Here is a 17,125-nt window from a genome sequence, read left to right as displayed (position 1 = left end):
TTAGCTGCCAAGAAAATTCCTGAAAGAACATTTAAGGAGAGTCACAACTCTGATAGACAGAGATTTCATTTAAAAATCCCTCCCCAATTTTTGCCAAGCCACAGAGAAACAGAAAACCAGCTTCCTTCTCATTGAAGGAGACAGAGAATCCTTGGGCATTAACATCGCAAGAGTATCTCTGCCTTGCTCAGAGTGTATAGTAATAAAAAGAATCACAGTTAAACCTAGTAGCAGAAGAGGCACTAAGATTTTAACTCTCGATGGTTCTGGTTGGGGATTATCACTGAATCTTGGACAAGTTCTGGAGGCCATGTAAAATTCAGGGCAATTAAAGTCCATGTGGACCAAAGGGTAGGCTAACCCTAGTTTAGGAATGTTTGTCATCTGTTAAAAATTAGAAAGGAAATGGTACTAAATGATACAGAATTATTTATGTTTCTTAAAGACTTATTCCAAATTATGCACCTTTTTTTTTTTTTTTTTGGATGCACAATTACGTCTTTATTTGTTTGTTCAGTGAGTGATAGGAGGGAAACACAATTTTATCCCTAGAACAGTACAATAAATGCTGATGGCTACCTGACTTGGCCAACAAAATTTCTGGAGCCAGTCTGCTTGACCAGATGCTCTTCCTTTACTTCAAGGAGTGCTTTCGTAGGGTTGACATATTTTCTGTTTCAAGTGAAAGTGAAGAAAAAAACAGAACTATCAAATGCCAAACAAGTAGTGAAATTGGCAGGAAATAAAATTGATTTCGGTGATTTTTATTTTGAACAGTAGTTTTTGAAGAATTACAGATGTAATGAGAGTGATTACAGAGTTAGAAGGTGATTTTTATAGATCTTATGAGGGAGACTTCTGGATTATTTTAAGGGTTTTACAGGTTGATGGCCCTAGGTCAAGTGTCTGGTTTTAGTCTTCTGAAACTTAAAGTTTTTCTTTTCCTCGATACATCCTTCAGTGAAGTATTATTACTTTAATGCCTGTCAGCTACTGCACTTAGAAATACAACCAGAAGAGTTGAGGAAATGAGAAAGAGAAAGGTGGCTGTTCTTAGGGGTAACTGAAAAAGATCCTGAATACAGAAAGGAAGAAAGGGGTTTAAAAAACGTGTTTGTATGTGTGAGAAAGAGAATGTCCCAAGTAGTGATATTTCAGTACAATTGATCATTGAAAACTGAAATTTCCCTCAGGGGTAAAGAAATATGTGATAATTGTGTGGGGTCATGGAGTCAATCAGTATCCCTGTGCCAGTGATCAGGAAATGGGGAGAAAGAGGATGGGGAGGAGGGAGTGGAGGAAGGAGAGGGAAGGAGAAGGAGGAGGAGGAGGAGGAAGAGGGGAAGAGGAGCAAAAGGAAGGGAGGCCAGGCCTGGATCACAAGTATTAAACTTCATGGTATTAATAAGGCAGGCTAGAATTTGTGTAACTTACATCTAAACTACTACTTGGTTGATGCTTAATAAATATTTGTTGAAGAGTAAATGAATACATTAATTACTACCTTTTATGTACAGTAGATAAGGTTGAAATTTTCTCTTTCCTGACCAGGACGGTTAGCTAGTTAATTACAAAAGTAGGGTGAAGCATGGAAATCAAACAAATGACACACACACACCTTCGACAGTTTGCTTTTACCTTAAAACACATGTACATCCATTCACCAGTTTTTTGATTTGGGGCCATGGACCTTTCTTTGCTCATGAAACCCTGATTGTCTTTCTTGCACAAACCACACCCATAAGCGTTATCTGAGGTTTCCATTTGGGTTTCTTTAAAGTGCAGTGAGAATTTAAAGACATTTGCAAAGCAGTCTGAGTACCAGAATGATTCTGGATTTTTATTATTTTTGCCCCTAATCATTTGCAGTTGTCTCATCCACACCTAATTTGCCAGTAGTTTTTTTTTTTTTTTTTTTTTTTTAATCTTGGCTGCTTGCCTTTATTGAATCTTTCCAAAGCAATTAACTTCATTTTTGTAGAAACAACTAACAAATGCTCTTTCTTCTTGTGCTTGCTTTCACGGGTTTGTGTACTATTTGAATACTTATGTCATTACAAAGCAATAGCAACTGGCATAAACAGGTGTGGGAACATGGTTGACACTATGTGAACACAGCACATCTCGGGGGTGCAGGAGGGTGCAAGTGTCCCAGGGAAGAATCTGCCAGAGTCTTGTCTGTGGGAAGCTTGGGAGGAGCCATCTGAGTGGTAGGCATAGAGGCTAGGAGGAAATAAAATAGATTTTTGGAGGGCTGCCCTGGCAAACCCCCATCTGTAAAATGACGGCAAGCATTCAGACAGTATTGATTTTTCTTTATGCCTGGCACAGGCCTGTACCTGGATCCTGTCCTCATCACTCACTCCTTGACTGTGGGATTTGCTAGAACATTCTGTACCCAAAAAGGTTCAGTGGAGTCAAGGTGTGATCACTGGGCTGCCAATTACCCATTCCTTACATCTCTAAGTGGATTTTTATGCCTTGGGTTAACATTGACCCCTTCTCTTCCTGCCAGGGATTAGAACCAGTCATTCCAATTTGTAGAAATCTGCTTTTTACCAGTGTCTTCCTTTTCCTAGCTCTTTGGTTTTTCCAACAGGGAATTCTGGGATGAACTTAGAAAATATTTTCTTGATGAAAACTGTCACAGAGCAGCACTTTTTAAAAAATTTTTATTTTTTAGAGACAGGGTCTCTCTTTGTTGCCCAGGCTGGAGTGCAGGCACAGTCATAGCTCACTGCCACCTCAAATACCTGGGCTCAAACGACCCTCCCACCTCAACCTCCTGAGTAGCTTAGACTACAGGTGCGTGCCACCAGGCCCGGCTAACTTTAAAAAAATTTTTTTTGTAGAGATGTGATCTCACCATCTTGTCCAGGCTGATCTTAAACTCCTGGACAGCAGCGCTTTCTTTAGTGACTGGTATTTCCTCCCTCCTCTCTTTCTCCTTTTCTGCCTTCACTTTATTCTATCCTTCCATTCTATTATTCACTTGATATTTATTAGTCTTCAGGATGAGTCAAGATTATGCAGATTGTTTTGCTTGCTGCAAAGGTGTATCAGAAACCATTTCTTCAAGAAACCTGCCATTGAGGACGGAAATTTACCAAAGGGTGTTGTGTCTTTAAAAGCTGTGCTGTGTAGGCCAGCACAGTGGCTCACTTAGTCCCAGAACTTTGGGAGGCTGAGGCAGGCAGTTCACTTGAGCCCGGGAGTTCAAGGCCGGGCGGGGCAACATGATGAAACCGTGTCTCTACAGAAACAAACAAACAATTAACTGGGTGTGCGTGCATACACCTGTGGTCCCAGCTTTTCAGGAGGCTGATGTGGGAGGATCACTTGAGCCTGGGAGATGGAGGCTGTGGTGAGCTGTGATCTTGCGACTGCACTCAGCCTTGGTGACAGAGCAAGACTGTCTCAAAAAAAAAAAAAAAAAAAAGGACAAAAGACTGTGCTGTGTTAGAACATCTCACATTGCCAGAGGTACTGCTCGAGAAAATACAAATGGCTGCAAGACCTAAGAACCTGGAAACAAGTGATAAAAACCAATTTGCAGTTAGAATATGTGTCCTTAAGTCCATGCTCTATAATGGAAATATTTCACTCTGCACGAGCCAGGCAGGCCTTTTCCCGGGGCCTGTTGGTCTTGGTTTGGCTGCAGCTTGGTTATCTGAATGTTTCCAAGACCAAGGCAGATTCAGAGGGAGCCCAGTTAAGAGGACACAGGGTCACTGACAGTACAGTAAACAACACCTGATAGCAGGAAGGAGACAGCTAAATGCCAGCCAGATTCCAAAAGCCCTAAGGGTCTGAGGATCTCAAGCCCCAGGCTGCTGTACGCCTAAGACCAAAGACTGCCACCTTGGGCTGCACAAATTGATTGATATTCACCTTGGTGCCTCTGAGCCATCTAAGAAAGGTTACTTAAGCTCAGATTAATTTGTGTAAGAAAACAGAAGAAATAAATAGAACGTATTTTTTTAAGTTTGGGATTTATGTGGTTAGCTTCATTTATTTTGAAATTTAGAATGTCCTCTGGTGGGACTGGATGAATGCAGCTTTATTGCATCCACCTAGTTTCTGATGATTCTTGCAAGCAGTGGCAGAAAATAAAGGAGCCCATGAAGCCACCAGGCTTCCCCACCTCATGCAGAGTGGGGAAGAAAGTGGATGTAATCAAATGGCAAATGCTTGTTTTGTAAAAATATGTTGTGTCCTAATGAGGCCCCGTGGCACAGTGGTTAAGAGTCCAGGCCAAGGATCTGACCGCCGGTGTTAGAAATCAGGCTTTACCACTTAGTAGGTATGTGTGGCTCCTTGGCAAATGACTTAGTCTCTCTTTGCCTCAAATTCCTTACCTGCAAAATGGGTATAATGAAAGTGTCTGATAGGATAGTTGTGAAGTATTACTTGTGAGCCCTGAGATCAATGGTAGCCATCAGCTCTTTGTTGGCTAATGTCATTGGTAACCCATCCTCCTTCCTTGCTGCCTTTACTCTTTTTTTTTTTTTTTTTGAGACAGAGTCTCGCTCTGTCACCCAGGCTGGAGTGCAGTGGTGCGATCTCAGCTCACTGCAAGCTCTGCCTCCTGGGTTCACGCCATTCTCCTACCTCAGCCTCCCGAGTAGCTGGGACTACAGGCACTTAGCTGTTGTCAGAAGAAGGCAGAGGGCAGAGCTGAGCACAGTGAAAATGCATGCTTAGCAAATATTTTTGTTTTTCTGAGACGGAGTCTTGCTGTGTTGCCCAGGCTGGAGGGCAGTGGTGCAAGCACGGCTCATTGCAACCTCCACCTCTCGGGTTCAAGTGATTCTCCTGCCTCAGCCTCATGAGTAGCTGGGATTACAGGCACACACCATCACGCCCAGCTAAATTTTGTGTTTTTAGTAGAGATGGGGTTTCACTGTGTTGATCAGGCTGGTCTCAAACTTGTGACCTCAAATGATCTGCCTGCCTCGGCCTCCCAAAGTGCTAGGATTACAGAGGTGGGCCGCCGTGCCCGGCCAGCACACATTTGTTATCTCTAGAGTGCACTAGGCAGGATTTCACTTCAATGCTAAGATTTTGGCTCTCTTTTGCTAAGGTCGATATAATTTTATTAGTGATCTGGTTGCTCCCAAAATATCTCTTGGGTTGTATTCACTGAGGAAGAAAGGAAGTAGTTTTTTTTTTTTTTTCTTGTTTTCCTTGTTTTGTTACTTGATATGCCCAAGTGGTGTTGTTCACTGAGGTAGTTCGAGGTACACAGGGGCTGTGACAGTATCCACCCTCAGCGCAGCTGAGATGGTAGGGGGCATGGAGAGTGGGACTGGCCAAGGCAAATACAGAAGCCCAGAGCCCCAGTTCCATGATGTAAATCTTGTACCAAATTTCAGTGAGCATTATTTTCTACACGGGGAAATGAAATGATGGAGTGTTTAAAACCTAGAACAGCACTGGGTAGATGGCAGAGCTTTTTTTTTTTTTTTGGTTGGTGTGAAATGTTAGGTTATTTCGACTGCAAGGTGAATCGGAAAGTCTTGGTAGGAATGTAGCTTCCCCCCGCCACTTGGAAAGGAGTGTGTGATTTGTTTGCCAAAGGCCCTGGTAGCCTTCAATCTGTCAAAACGTTGCAAGCTGGGAGCGGTTTGCCAAAGCAAACTATCAAAGTGAAATAACACACGAGTTGCACACACAGAGACACATGCATGCTCTCTCATTCTCCAAACATTAACTTTGAATTGGGTCAGGAGGAACAAGGATTTGGGCTAGATTGTTGGTGTTTTGAAAAGAGGTGGGCACAGCTACAGATACCAATTAGCTAAGTATGCGCAAGCGGGGTGAGGTATCCTAAAACAGAGTGTGCTGAGCAGGGGTGGGAAACTTTCAGCCCTTGGCAGAGTTTCCTCTGGCCCCTGGGGTTATATATTGCTGTGCCTGCTGTTATTGTAGCCCAAAGAATAATTGCCCCTCTGGGGGAATTTATTCTATTCCATTCAGAGCAGAGACCATTTAATATCTCAGATTTTACTGCAGAATGAATTTTGTTGGGTACCCCTATGCATTTGAGCTTCAATAGGGCCCAGTAAATGAAGAAAAGAAGCATTTGAACATCTAAATGTAATTTGTGTTGCACTTTTGTAACAAGAGGCACCAGCGAACATCTTGCTGCCATATCTTGTCATCTTCTAAGGATGGTTTTTCGGAGAGGGGTAACATAGAAATTCAAAAGCAGAACTGATTTTTATAAATCCCTCATAAAAGAAAATTGTGAAAGCTCCCAAAGTGGCTTGGGACATTTTTGAATATGTTAATTCACCGTATTTTCACTTAATCTTGAGATTTCAGGGGTCACCAAGATGGTGAAGCATCATTCTTTAATTCAGTGAATTAAGCTCCTGCTATACAGCAGCCACCCTGCTAGGTGCTGGGGAATAAAGTAGTGACAAAACAAACTCCCTGGTCTCATGGGGCTTACATTCCCTTGGCTAGAGAGAGAGAAATGTAAATAAAGACATAGTATGTGAGACAGTAAGTGCTATGGAGAAAAGGACTGGGCTGGGAGAGGGACCACTGTTTTTTTAGGCTCAAGGAAGCCCTGTGCAGACAAGATCCTTTGGGCAGAGACCTTAAGAAGCGAGGGAATGAGTAGAATTGACCAGGCAACCTGGAATGCAGTTCCTCGGAGTCAGAGGAAAACCTAGATGTGATCTCGCTCCCTCTCCTGCCCCAGGTCCCCCTGAATGCTATGGAAGTGCAACCTCAGATCAGTGATTATCCAAAACTGCTCCGTACAAATATGTGGCTACTGTGTGTGCCAAGAGCTTTGAGGCACTGAGGTGTAACACGTTTATGGAGCTGCTGTTTTTTTTTTTTTCTTTTAACAAAACCACACCAATCTGGTTTTCTTTTTAAATGAGTAAGCAGTGCCAGAATGTGTTACAAGTGATTCACATTTGTAGGCCTGGGTTCATAATGTGCTTTCTTGCACATTAACTCATTTGAGGTAGGAAGACAGGTTATATAATTCCCATTTTACAGATGAGGAAACTGAGGCACAGCGAGAGGTGATTTGCCCTAAGTCATGCAACCATGGAGCATGGACTTGTGAGTTGTGATGCACATGTTCTTGGTTTAGAGGTCAAATTGGATCCAGTAGGGATACAGCTAGAAGATTACTGTCCTTTTGCCACCACTGTCTGGGAACCCGCTCTCTTTAATTCTCCTGCCCTATTGCTGGAAGACGTCTTGGGCAATATTTCCAGTGCATTATGTGTGTAATGAACAGGCTCATTTTCAAGTATTTGAAAGTCCAAAGAAAGTTGTGTGTGGTGGGAGTAAGAAGGGAAATCATTTTAGAAGTTATCCAGGACATCGGTAACATCACCATCTAGACCTGAACCGTTAGCTTCCTGTGTCCTGAATAGCACAGATCTGTGCATCTGCACTGGACAGGACAGACAGACAATGTTTCCATCATTGTAGAAAACTCTATTGGACAGTGCTGCTCTAGATCCTCAGCAAGTTATAATTCAACTCTTTTATTCTTCTCCCCACTAATTTCATATTATTGTCCCAAATACATCCCTTGTTTGGAAGAATGTTGTTATGAATACAGTATATTAAAAGGAAAGTCTAGCCTGTGCACGGTGCTCATGCCTGTAATCCTAGCACTTTGAGAGGCCAAGGCGGGCGGATCACCTGAGGTTAGGAGTTCGAGACCAGCCTGGCCAACATGGTGAAACCCCATCTCCACTAAAAATATAAAAATTAGCCAGGCGTGGTGGTGCCACCTGTAATTCCAGCTACTGGGGAGGCTGAGGCAGGAGAATCACTTGAGCCCGGGAGGCAGAGATTGCAGTGAGCCGAGATCAAGCCACTGCACTCCAGCCTGGGAGACAGAACGAGACTCAGTTTCAAAGAAAAAATAAAAATAAAAGGAAAGTGTAGTCAGATACAAACATTTTGATCTCTTATCCAGGTAAAAACTTCTTTTCTCCTCTAAGCTGGTCCTGTTGTAGCCTCAGACCCCTGTAGTAGGGAAGAGGGGGTTTGGTTGGTTCCTTCACACTCCTAGTTTCCTGCCCTGCCCACTCACTGTCATTGTGAATTCCTTCAGGGTGAGGCACAGGAGAGGAGAGGAGAGGTAACCGGCAAAGAGGTTCCCAGTGGGACTGCTGTTCCTTGTAATCTGGTGCTGCTGTCCTTGGTTGGCAGATGTCCAAGTTCCAGATTCTCCTCTCTCGGGGCACTTTGGAGAATTTCCCCCTCACTAGGCTCTCCTGCTGCACCATGCCCTCGTGCAGGCTATGCAAATCTGCTGACTCCTTAAGGTACACCTCCACCCCCCAGCGCCTGTACTCCATGGGTATAAGCCGCAGGCTTACTTTCTAGGAAATGTAGAAAGTAAAATCTTTCTGGTGAAAATCTTTGGTGGAGTCCTTTCCAGATAACCTAAGTTCCGTGTCTTTCCATGGTGCTAAAACATAGCATCTCCTGCCCCACCAGGCTCTAAAAATACAGACTGTTCCCACCTAGCCCTCTCTCCATTCTTCCCTCCTGGATACTCCAGCTAGGGTTTGGCCTTTAGATGTTTTTCAGAGGAGAATCAGGCACTAATCCTTGTACCCCCGGATACCAGGGCATCTGGATCAAGCTCTGAATGTTGTCCCTCTTGCTTGGCTTGGGGAAGAGCTCCTACTTTTCCTTCCCCATAGGGGAGTGGAGGGGCTGTATGCAGCTCTCCTACATCGTTTTCAGGGAAATCCACACCCAGCAAACTCCATCCTCCAGCCTCCTTGTGCATACAGGTGGGAGGTGAGTGAGGGGATGACGGGCACCCACTTTGTCGTTCCTGAATAGGCAGTGCAGCTGCTCTCTTTGGAATGTGTGCATACTTAGTACCCATGTTCTCAGCTCTGGATCCTCAGCTGCAACTCCATGACTACAGCCATCTTCCCTGCTTCTCACCACATTGCACAGTCTCTAGCCAGTCTGTCCATGTCCGTTCTGTGTGGTCTGCTGGGTCACTTACTTACAAAACAGGAGCTGGGGTGGAATTTTGGATTCTTAGAAATGGTGGATGCTTCATCGAACTCCACAAGACCTAACCCCCAGCTTCAGGCAGGTTTTGCTCATCTCCACACTGATGTGGTGGTTTTTCTTGGTCTGGGGCAGTGTTTCACATCTCTCAGTTGTGTTGCAAGTCTCAAAAAGGTTGGGAACCACTATATTATTTAACTTAGGTTAAATACGGTTTGACAAATGGTCAAAAGATAGAGCGGCCTCATTGCAGGGATGCTTAAAATAATGACACTGATGATTTGAAATCATGAGACCTTGGGCATTTAAATTAATTGACAATACTTGTCTCGCCTGTGGTCCGAGGTTACATTTCCAATCACATTCAGGTGGGACTTGGGGCAAGAGAGGGAGTGAAAGATCTAGGTTTTCCTCTGACTCAGAGGAGCTACATTCCAGGTTGCCTGGTCAACTCTACTCTCCTTCCCTCACCTTCTTAACTTACTAACCATGCCAATTGTTTTACCTCTGTCATATTCAATGATCCTCACAGAAGGTGAGAATGTTTGAGGCATGGAAATGCTAACTGACCCGAGATCACCCAGATGGGAATGATGGAGCTGGGATTCTAGCCTGGCTCCATGCCTTCTCCAGCACACTCTGCTGTCTCAGCCGGCTCCTTTTTCCCCACCTCCTCTTTATTTGATGACATTCCCTAATCAGGGCTGGTGACAGTGAGGCTTAGCACAGCTAATCCCACCCATGGAGAACATATGTGACATCAAAAGGCTGGAAAGAGGCAGAGGAATGGTTCCCAGGAAAGCATGAGCTGTAAGGAGAGGAACTTCTCTGGCAGGCTCAAAGGCCACACGTTTCCCTGAGCCTACCACCCGTGAAGGACCGCATGTGGGCTGCACTAGCACTCCCTCTGCCAGGCATGGTGCATCCTCTTACTCAGTTCTCCCCTGAACCTCTGAGCCAGTTCCAGTTCCTGTTGTTATCCCCATTTTTCGGGGGAGGAGACTGAGACTTAGAGAGGTTAAAGCTCTGACCTAGAACACCCCTGTGGGTAAGCAGGAAGGCTGGGATGTGATCCCACACCTGCCCCATACCATGCCTTGCCACAGCACCATGCTGCCTCCCTCCTATGGGGCCGACACTTTGTGTCTTCACTGGGTCATGTCCCAGGGCCTGGGTTGGGCTGTTCCCCCCCATCCACTGATGAGATGGTGATGCTGCCTTCCACTGGGTGCTGTTGCCTGGAACATACTCACCATCTTGCCTGTTGCTATTTTCCCTTTTCAGTGTCCTGGGTTCCCTCCTGCTGCTTGGATTCCAGTTCGTGTGCCCACAGTCCTCCACTCAACACAGGAAGGTAAGCCATGGCCATCCAGAGGTTTTCTTCTCTGCCCAAGAGGCTAGGGTCACTCTGGTCACTGCCCTGAACTTTGTTCTATTTGAAGGTGAGTCACCACTGATCCTGAAAGGAAGCACAATTTACAGAATGTGGAGTGTACTATTCTGTTCTCGCATTGCTATAAAGAAATACCTGAGAGTGGGAAATTTACAAAGAGGTTTTATTGGCCCACAGTTCCGCAGGCTGTACAGGAAGCATGATGCTGGCCATCTGCGTGGCTTCTGTGGAGGCCTCAGGAAGCTTACAATTATTATGGAAGACAAAGTGGGAACAGCACTTCACATGGCTGGAGAAGAAGCAAGAGAGAGAACGGGGAGGTGCCATACACTTTTAAACAACCAGATCTCACGAGAACTCATTTTTGCCATGACTGCACCGAGGGGGATAGTGTTAAACCATGAGGAACCATCCCTATGATCCAATCACCTTCCACCAGGCCCCGCCTCCAACATTGGAGATTACAATTGGACATGAGATTTGGGTGGGGACACAGATCCGAACCCTATCATGGAGCTTAAAATGTGAAGCTGGCGCCTGGAGTCGGTCTCTGATTTGAGAGCAATGGCAGCTTTGCAACATGTGTTCGCTACAATGGACAGCTGAGAGGTCAGTGAGAGCACTCTACAAAGGCATGGGCAGGGCTTAAGGAACCCACTTGGAAGTGGAGGAGACCAGTATGGAGCTTTTACCCTCTCTTGGGGCACCTTCAAGGTCAAGGGCAGGGATAGAGCTGCAGCTGTAGCTGTGGCTGTTGCTATGCAAGAGAACCCCCTGACAGGGAGTCATGATCTTCAGTAGAGGGACACAGTCACTGCCAACTGATGGCCAGGCAGGGATGGAACTGCGAAATAAGAACCTCACCTTCTCTTTCCTCTCACCCCTCATTTCCTGTTGGTGACTCCCTTTGGCCAAACCGAGCAGAAGACAGAAGATAAGAAGGCTTTGATGCAGTCCCCAAAGGCCAGCCTCCTAGGCCACAGGACTGGGTGGAGAAGGGTAGACAGCATCTAAAGGAGCAAATGGACAGTATTGCATACACTTCCCTTCAGGCTTTGTGTGTTTTATAGTAAATGAACCATCCACCATTGCCTGAATAAGCCTAGTGCTGCCCTACAACTGAGCAGGTCCTTGATCAATGTTTCCTTAGAAACAATGCATGACAGGACTCTTAGAAAGTCCCTAGAAGCCCTTCCTGCTACCTAGGAGCTCCTCCTGTCTACCTGGAATCAAATTCAGACTCCTGAGAAGAGATCAGTTATTTGTATCCAAGTGTGACCAAGTTGGTTGACTCCTTTCCTGAGAGAGGCTTTTCTTTTCTTTTTCTTTGTTTTTGAGATGGAGTTTCGCTCTTGTCACCCAGGCTGGAGTGCAATGGCACGATCTCGGCTCACTGCAACCTCTGCCTCCCAGGTTCAAGTGATTCTTCTGCCTCATCCTCCCGAGTAGCTGAGATTACAGGCCTGCGCCACCACACCCAGCTGCTTTTTTTTTGTTTTAACAGTAGAGACGGGGTTTCACCATGTTGGCAGGCTAGTCTCGAACTCCTGACCTCAATCAGGTGATTGATCCACCCACCTCGGCCTCCCAAAGTGCTGGGATTATAGGCGTGAGCCACTGCACCGGCCTGAGAGAAGGTTTTCATAGGGGAAATTCAGGACAGAAGGGGGCCAAGAAAAAAGAGTGTGCGCACATATTTGGCTAAACATGACCCTTCTTGGGAGCAGTTCTTCGTGCTTTTATCTGATTATAGTCTAATTTATTTTCTGTTTCAATCTGTTTTTCTGGACCAGGTATAAACCTCTACTGTACTGTATCTCCTACTAGGATGTCAGCTCCATGAAAGTAGGAACTTACTGGTCTTGTTCATGGCCCTATTCCCAGCTCCTAGAATAGAGCCTGGCATGTTGTAGGTGCTCAATAAAATCCTTGTTGAATGACTGACTGAATGGAAAACCTGGCCAAGGTCTAAGCATCATTTCACTGGATTCACCTGGAAATTTGCACCACCCCCCCCCCCCACCCTACTTACTCTGCTACATCATCTCTATTCATAATATCAGGACTCAGAAAGGACAACTGCCTACTTTTATTATGAAGTTATATTATTTATTAATGTTTAGAATTATCAGGTTTGTTAATACTAACAGTTGAATCAATTTACTGTGTTCCTTTTGTTGTTGTTGCTCAAATAGGCTATCATAACTGAAAATACCTTATACACGATCAATGTACTTTGCTGTCTCCTGTAATTTTTCAAGTTAACCTGAATGATATGTGAGTAACCTGAACAAAAGGTCCCCAAATAGGTATCACTCTCATCTTTCTTCAAGTGTTTGCTCTGAGAAATGGGGAAAAAAAGATTTATAAGTTATTTTATCATTAAAATTTTTTAATTGATGTAGTAATTGTACAGATTTATGCATACAATTTGGTGTTTCAATACATGTGTATTATATAATGATCAAATCAGGGTATTTAGCATTCTAGTCACCTCATGCACTTATCTTTTTTTTTTTTTTGTGGTGAGAACATTGAAAAGCCTCTCTTCTAGCTATTTTGTCATATATAATACCTTACCGTTAACCATCATCAAGCTACTGTGTAATAGAACACCAGAACTTACTCCCCCTGTCTTTGGTAACTTTGTACCCATTGACCAACCTCTCCCCACTCTCCCCTCTTTTCTTTCCCCTCTTCTCCTCAGTCTCTGGTAACCTCTGTTCTCGTTTCTGCTTCTATATCAACTCTTTTTTTTTTTTTTCAGATTCCACATATGAGTGAGATCTGTGATATTTGTCTTTCTGTGTCCAGCTTATTTCACTTTAAACATAATAACCTCCAGGTCCATCCATGTTGTCCCAAATGAAAAGATTTCATTCTTTTTAATGGCCAAATAATATTTCCATTGTGTATATATACACCACATTTTCTTTGCTGTTCATTTGTTGTTGGACACTTGGACTGAATCCATACTTTGGTTAATGTGAATAGTGCTGCAGTAAACATAGGGGCACAGATGTTTCTTGAACATTCTGATTTCATTTCCTTTGGATATATATGCAATAGTGGGATTGCTGGATCCTATGGTGGTTCTATTTTTAGTTTATTAAGGAGCCTCCTAATGTTGTCCATGGTGGCTGTACTAATTTACAGTCCCACCAACAGTATGTAAGTGCTCGTTTTCTTCCATATCCTTACCAAACACTTGTTTTATCTTTTATCTTTATTTATTTATTTATTTTTTTGATGGAGTCTTGCATTGCCTTTCCGGGCTGGAGTGCAGTGGCGCGATCTCAACTCACTGCAACCTCCGCCTCCTGGGCTCAAGTGATTCTCCTGCCTCAGCCTCCTGAGTGGCTGGGATTACAGGCATGTACCACCACATCTGGCTAATTTTGTATTTTTAGTAGAGACAGGGTTTCTCCATGTTGATCAGGCTGGTCTTGAAATCCTGACCTCAGGTGATCCACCCACCTCAGCCTTCCAAAGTGTTGGGATTACAGGCAGGAGCCACCGCACCTGGCCAACACTTGTTTTCTTTTGTCGTTTTGATAATAGCTGTTCTAACTGGAGGGAGGTGGTATCTCACTGTGGTTTTGATTTGCATTTCCCTGATGATTAGTGATGTTGAGCCTTTGAAAATATATTTTTTGGTCATTTGTATGTCTTCTTTTGATAAATGTCTATTCAGATCATTTGCCTATTTAATCAGATTGTTGAGTTGTTTTTTTTTGTTTTGTTTTGTTTTGTTTTATTTTCGATGTTGAGTTATTTAAGTTCCTTATATATTCCGGATATTAGCTCCTTGTCAGATGTATAGTTGCAAGTATTTTCTCCCATTCTGTACGTTGTCTTTTCAGTTTATTGTGGAAATTTACACCCCCTCACTTCACTGTTTCCATTGCCGTGCAGAAGCAAAGTTTGATGTCATTCCATTTGTTTATCTTTGCTTTTGTTTCCTGTGCTTTTGAGATCTTATTTCTAAAATCCTTGCTCAGCCCAGTGTCATAAACCATTTCCCTTATGTTTTATTCTAGTAGTTTCATAATTTTGGGTTTTGTATTGAATCTTTAATCCATTTTTAGTTGGTCTTAGTAGGTAGGGGTCTAGTCTCTTCTTCTCAGGTGGATATCTAGTTTTCCCAGCATTATTTATTGAAGAGATTGTCTTTTCCTCAATATGTGTTCCTGGCAGCTTTGTTGCCAGGTGGTGTGTGAATTCATTTCTGGCCTCTCTATTCTGTTCCATTGGCCTGTGTGTCTGTTTCATGCCAGTAGCATGCTGCTTTGGTTACTGCAGATGTGTAGTATATTTTGAAGTCAGGTAGTGTGATGCTTCCTTTTGCTCAGGATTACTGTGGCTATTTTGGGTCTTTTGTGGTTCCATATGAATTTTAGGATTATTTTTTCAGTTTCTGTGAATAATGTCATTATTATTTTGATAAGAACTGCATTAAATCTGTAAATTGCTTTGGCTTGCATGACCATTTTAACAATATTAATTCTTCCAATCTATGAACATGGGATATTATTCCATTGTTTTTAAAGTTTTCAATGTAGAGATCTTTTACCTCCTTACTTAAGTTTATTCCTAGGTATCTTATTTTAGTTTGTGTATACTATTGTAATTGGAATAATTTTCTCGATTTCTTTTTCAGATAGTTTGTAGTTAGCATACGGAAATGCTACTGATTTTTGAATTTTGATTTTTTGTGTCCTCTGACTTTACTGAATTAATTAGTTCTAAGAGTTTTTTGGTAGAGTCTTTAGAGTTTTCTGTATGTAAGATTGTGTCATTGCAAACAGGGACAATATGATTTCCTTCTTTCCAATTTGGATGCCCTTTATTTTTTTCTCTTGCCTAATTACTCTGGCTAGGATTCCCTGTGTTGATTAGGGTGGTGAAGGTGGGCATCCTTACCTTGTTCCTGTTCTTAGAGGAAAAGGTGAAAGCTTTGCTCAGTATAATGTTAATATAATTTATACTATTCAGTATACATTATCCAGTATAATGTTAGCTGTGGCTTTGTCATATATGACCTTTATTGTGTTATGGTACATACCTTCTATACTTAATTTGTTGACAGTTATTATCATGAAGGAATGTTGAATTTTGTCAGTTGCTTTTTCTGCATCTTTTGAAATGATCATATGATTTTTGTCTTTCTTTTTGTTCATGTGGTGTGTCACATGTATTGATTTACATATGTCGAATCATCCTTCCATCCCTGGGATGAATCTCATTTGATATTAGTGAATAATCTTTATACTATGCTATTGAATTCAGTTTGCTAGTGTGTTTTTGAGAATTTTTGCATCTATGTTCATCAGAAATATTGGCTTATAGTTTTCTTTTTTTGTTGTATCCTTGTCTGGTTTTGGAATCAGGATAATGCTGGTCTTGTAAAATGAATTTAGAAGTGTTTCCCCTTCTTCAATTTTCTGGAATAGTTTGAAGAGAATTGGTATTGGTTCTTCTTTAAATTGTTTGTAGAATAGAGCAGTGAAGCCATCTGGTCCTGGGTTTTATTTTGATTAAAGACATTTTATTACTGATTCAACTTCCTTACATGCTATCGATCTCTTCAGATTTCCTGTCTTTTCATAATTTAATCTTGGTAGGTTGTATATGTCCAGGAATTTATCCATTTCTTCTGTGTCCTTAAATTTATTGTATAGTTGTTCATAATAGTCTTTTTCTGTTTATCAGTTGTCATGTCTCGTTTTTCATACCTGATTTTATTTATTTGAGTCTTTTCTCTTTTTTTTTCTTAGTTAGTGTACCTAAAGTTTGTCAATTTTGTTCGCCGTTTCAAAACACGAACTCTTTATTTTTTGATCTTTAATTTGTGTCTGTGTGTGTCTTTCGTTCATTTCTACTCTGAGCTTTATTATTTCCTTCCTTCTACCAATTTTGGGTTTAGTTTGTTCTTGAGGTTCATGGTTAAATTATTTATTAGAAATCTTTCTTGTTTTTTGAAGTAGGAGTTACAGGAGGTAATGGAGAAAAGCACCAAAAAACCTATTAACCATTCTTGCTTGTCTGAAGGAATTTTTAAATTTCCCTTTTAATTTCTTCTACTGGTTATGTAGAAGCATGTTGTTTAATGTTCATGTATTTGTAAGGTTTTCAAAGATTTTCTGGTTGATTTCTAGTTTTACTCCATGGTGGTGTGAAAAGATACATGTTACATTATCTTTTTAAATTTGTTAAGACTTGTTTTGTGACCTGACATGTGATCTAACTGGGGAATGTTCCATGTGCAATTGAGAAGAATGTGTATTCTGCATCTCTTGCATGGAATGTTCCGTAATTATCTGTTAGGTCCATTTGGTCTATGGTGCAGTCTAAGTCCAGCTTTTCTTTGTTGATTGTCTGTCTGGGTGATCTGTCTGTTGTTGAAAGTGGGGTGTTGAAGACCCCTTCTACCATTGTATTGCAGTCTATCTCTAATATTGATATAATAATATTTGCTTTATATATTTAGATGCTCCAGTGTTGGGTGCATACATATTTATAATTGTTATATCCTCTTATTGAAGTGACCCCTTTATCATTGTATAATGACCTTCTTTTTACAGTTTTGGATTTCAAGTCTATTTCATGTAAGAATGGCTGCTCCTGCTTGCCTTTGGTTTCCGTTTGCATGGAATATGTTTTTCTACCTCTTCACTTTCAGTCTGTATTTGTCTTTAATGGCGAGGTGAG

The 17,125-nt window shown here is 42.3% G+C and overlaps 1 protein-coding gene across 1 annotated transcript in view; it reads left to right on the top strand.

Moving 5' to 3' along the window:
• LOC105487604 (thrombospondin type 1 domain containing 4) overlaps nucleotides 1–17,125 on the top strand; it is a 688,191-nt gene that overhangs the window by 29,304 nt on the left and 641,762 nt on the right. The window contains exon 3 of the mRNA XM_011751093.2: nucleotides 10,306–10,375. Within this exon, the coding sequence (XP_011749395.2) occupies nucleotides 10,306–10,375 (70 nt within the window). The remainder of the gene's footprint in view (nucleotides 1–10,305; nucleotides 10,376–17,125) is intronic.

This window comes from Macaca nemestrina, chromosome 7 (genome assembly GCF_043159975.1).
Source record: "Macaca nemestrina isolate mMacNem1 chromosome 7, mMacNem.hap1, whole genome shotgun sequence".
Lineage (NCBI taxonomy): Eukaryota > Metazoa > Chordata > Mammalia > Primates > Cercopithecidae > Macaca > Macaca nemestrina.
This window is presented reverse-complemented; position numbering and strand designations above follow the sequence as displayed.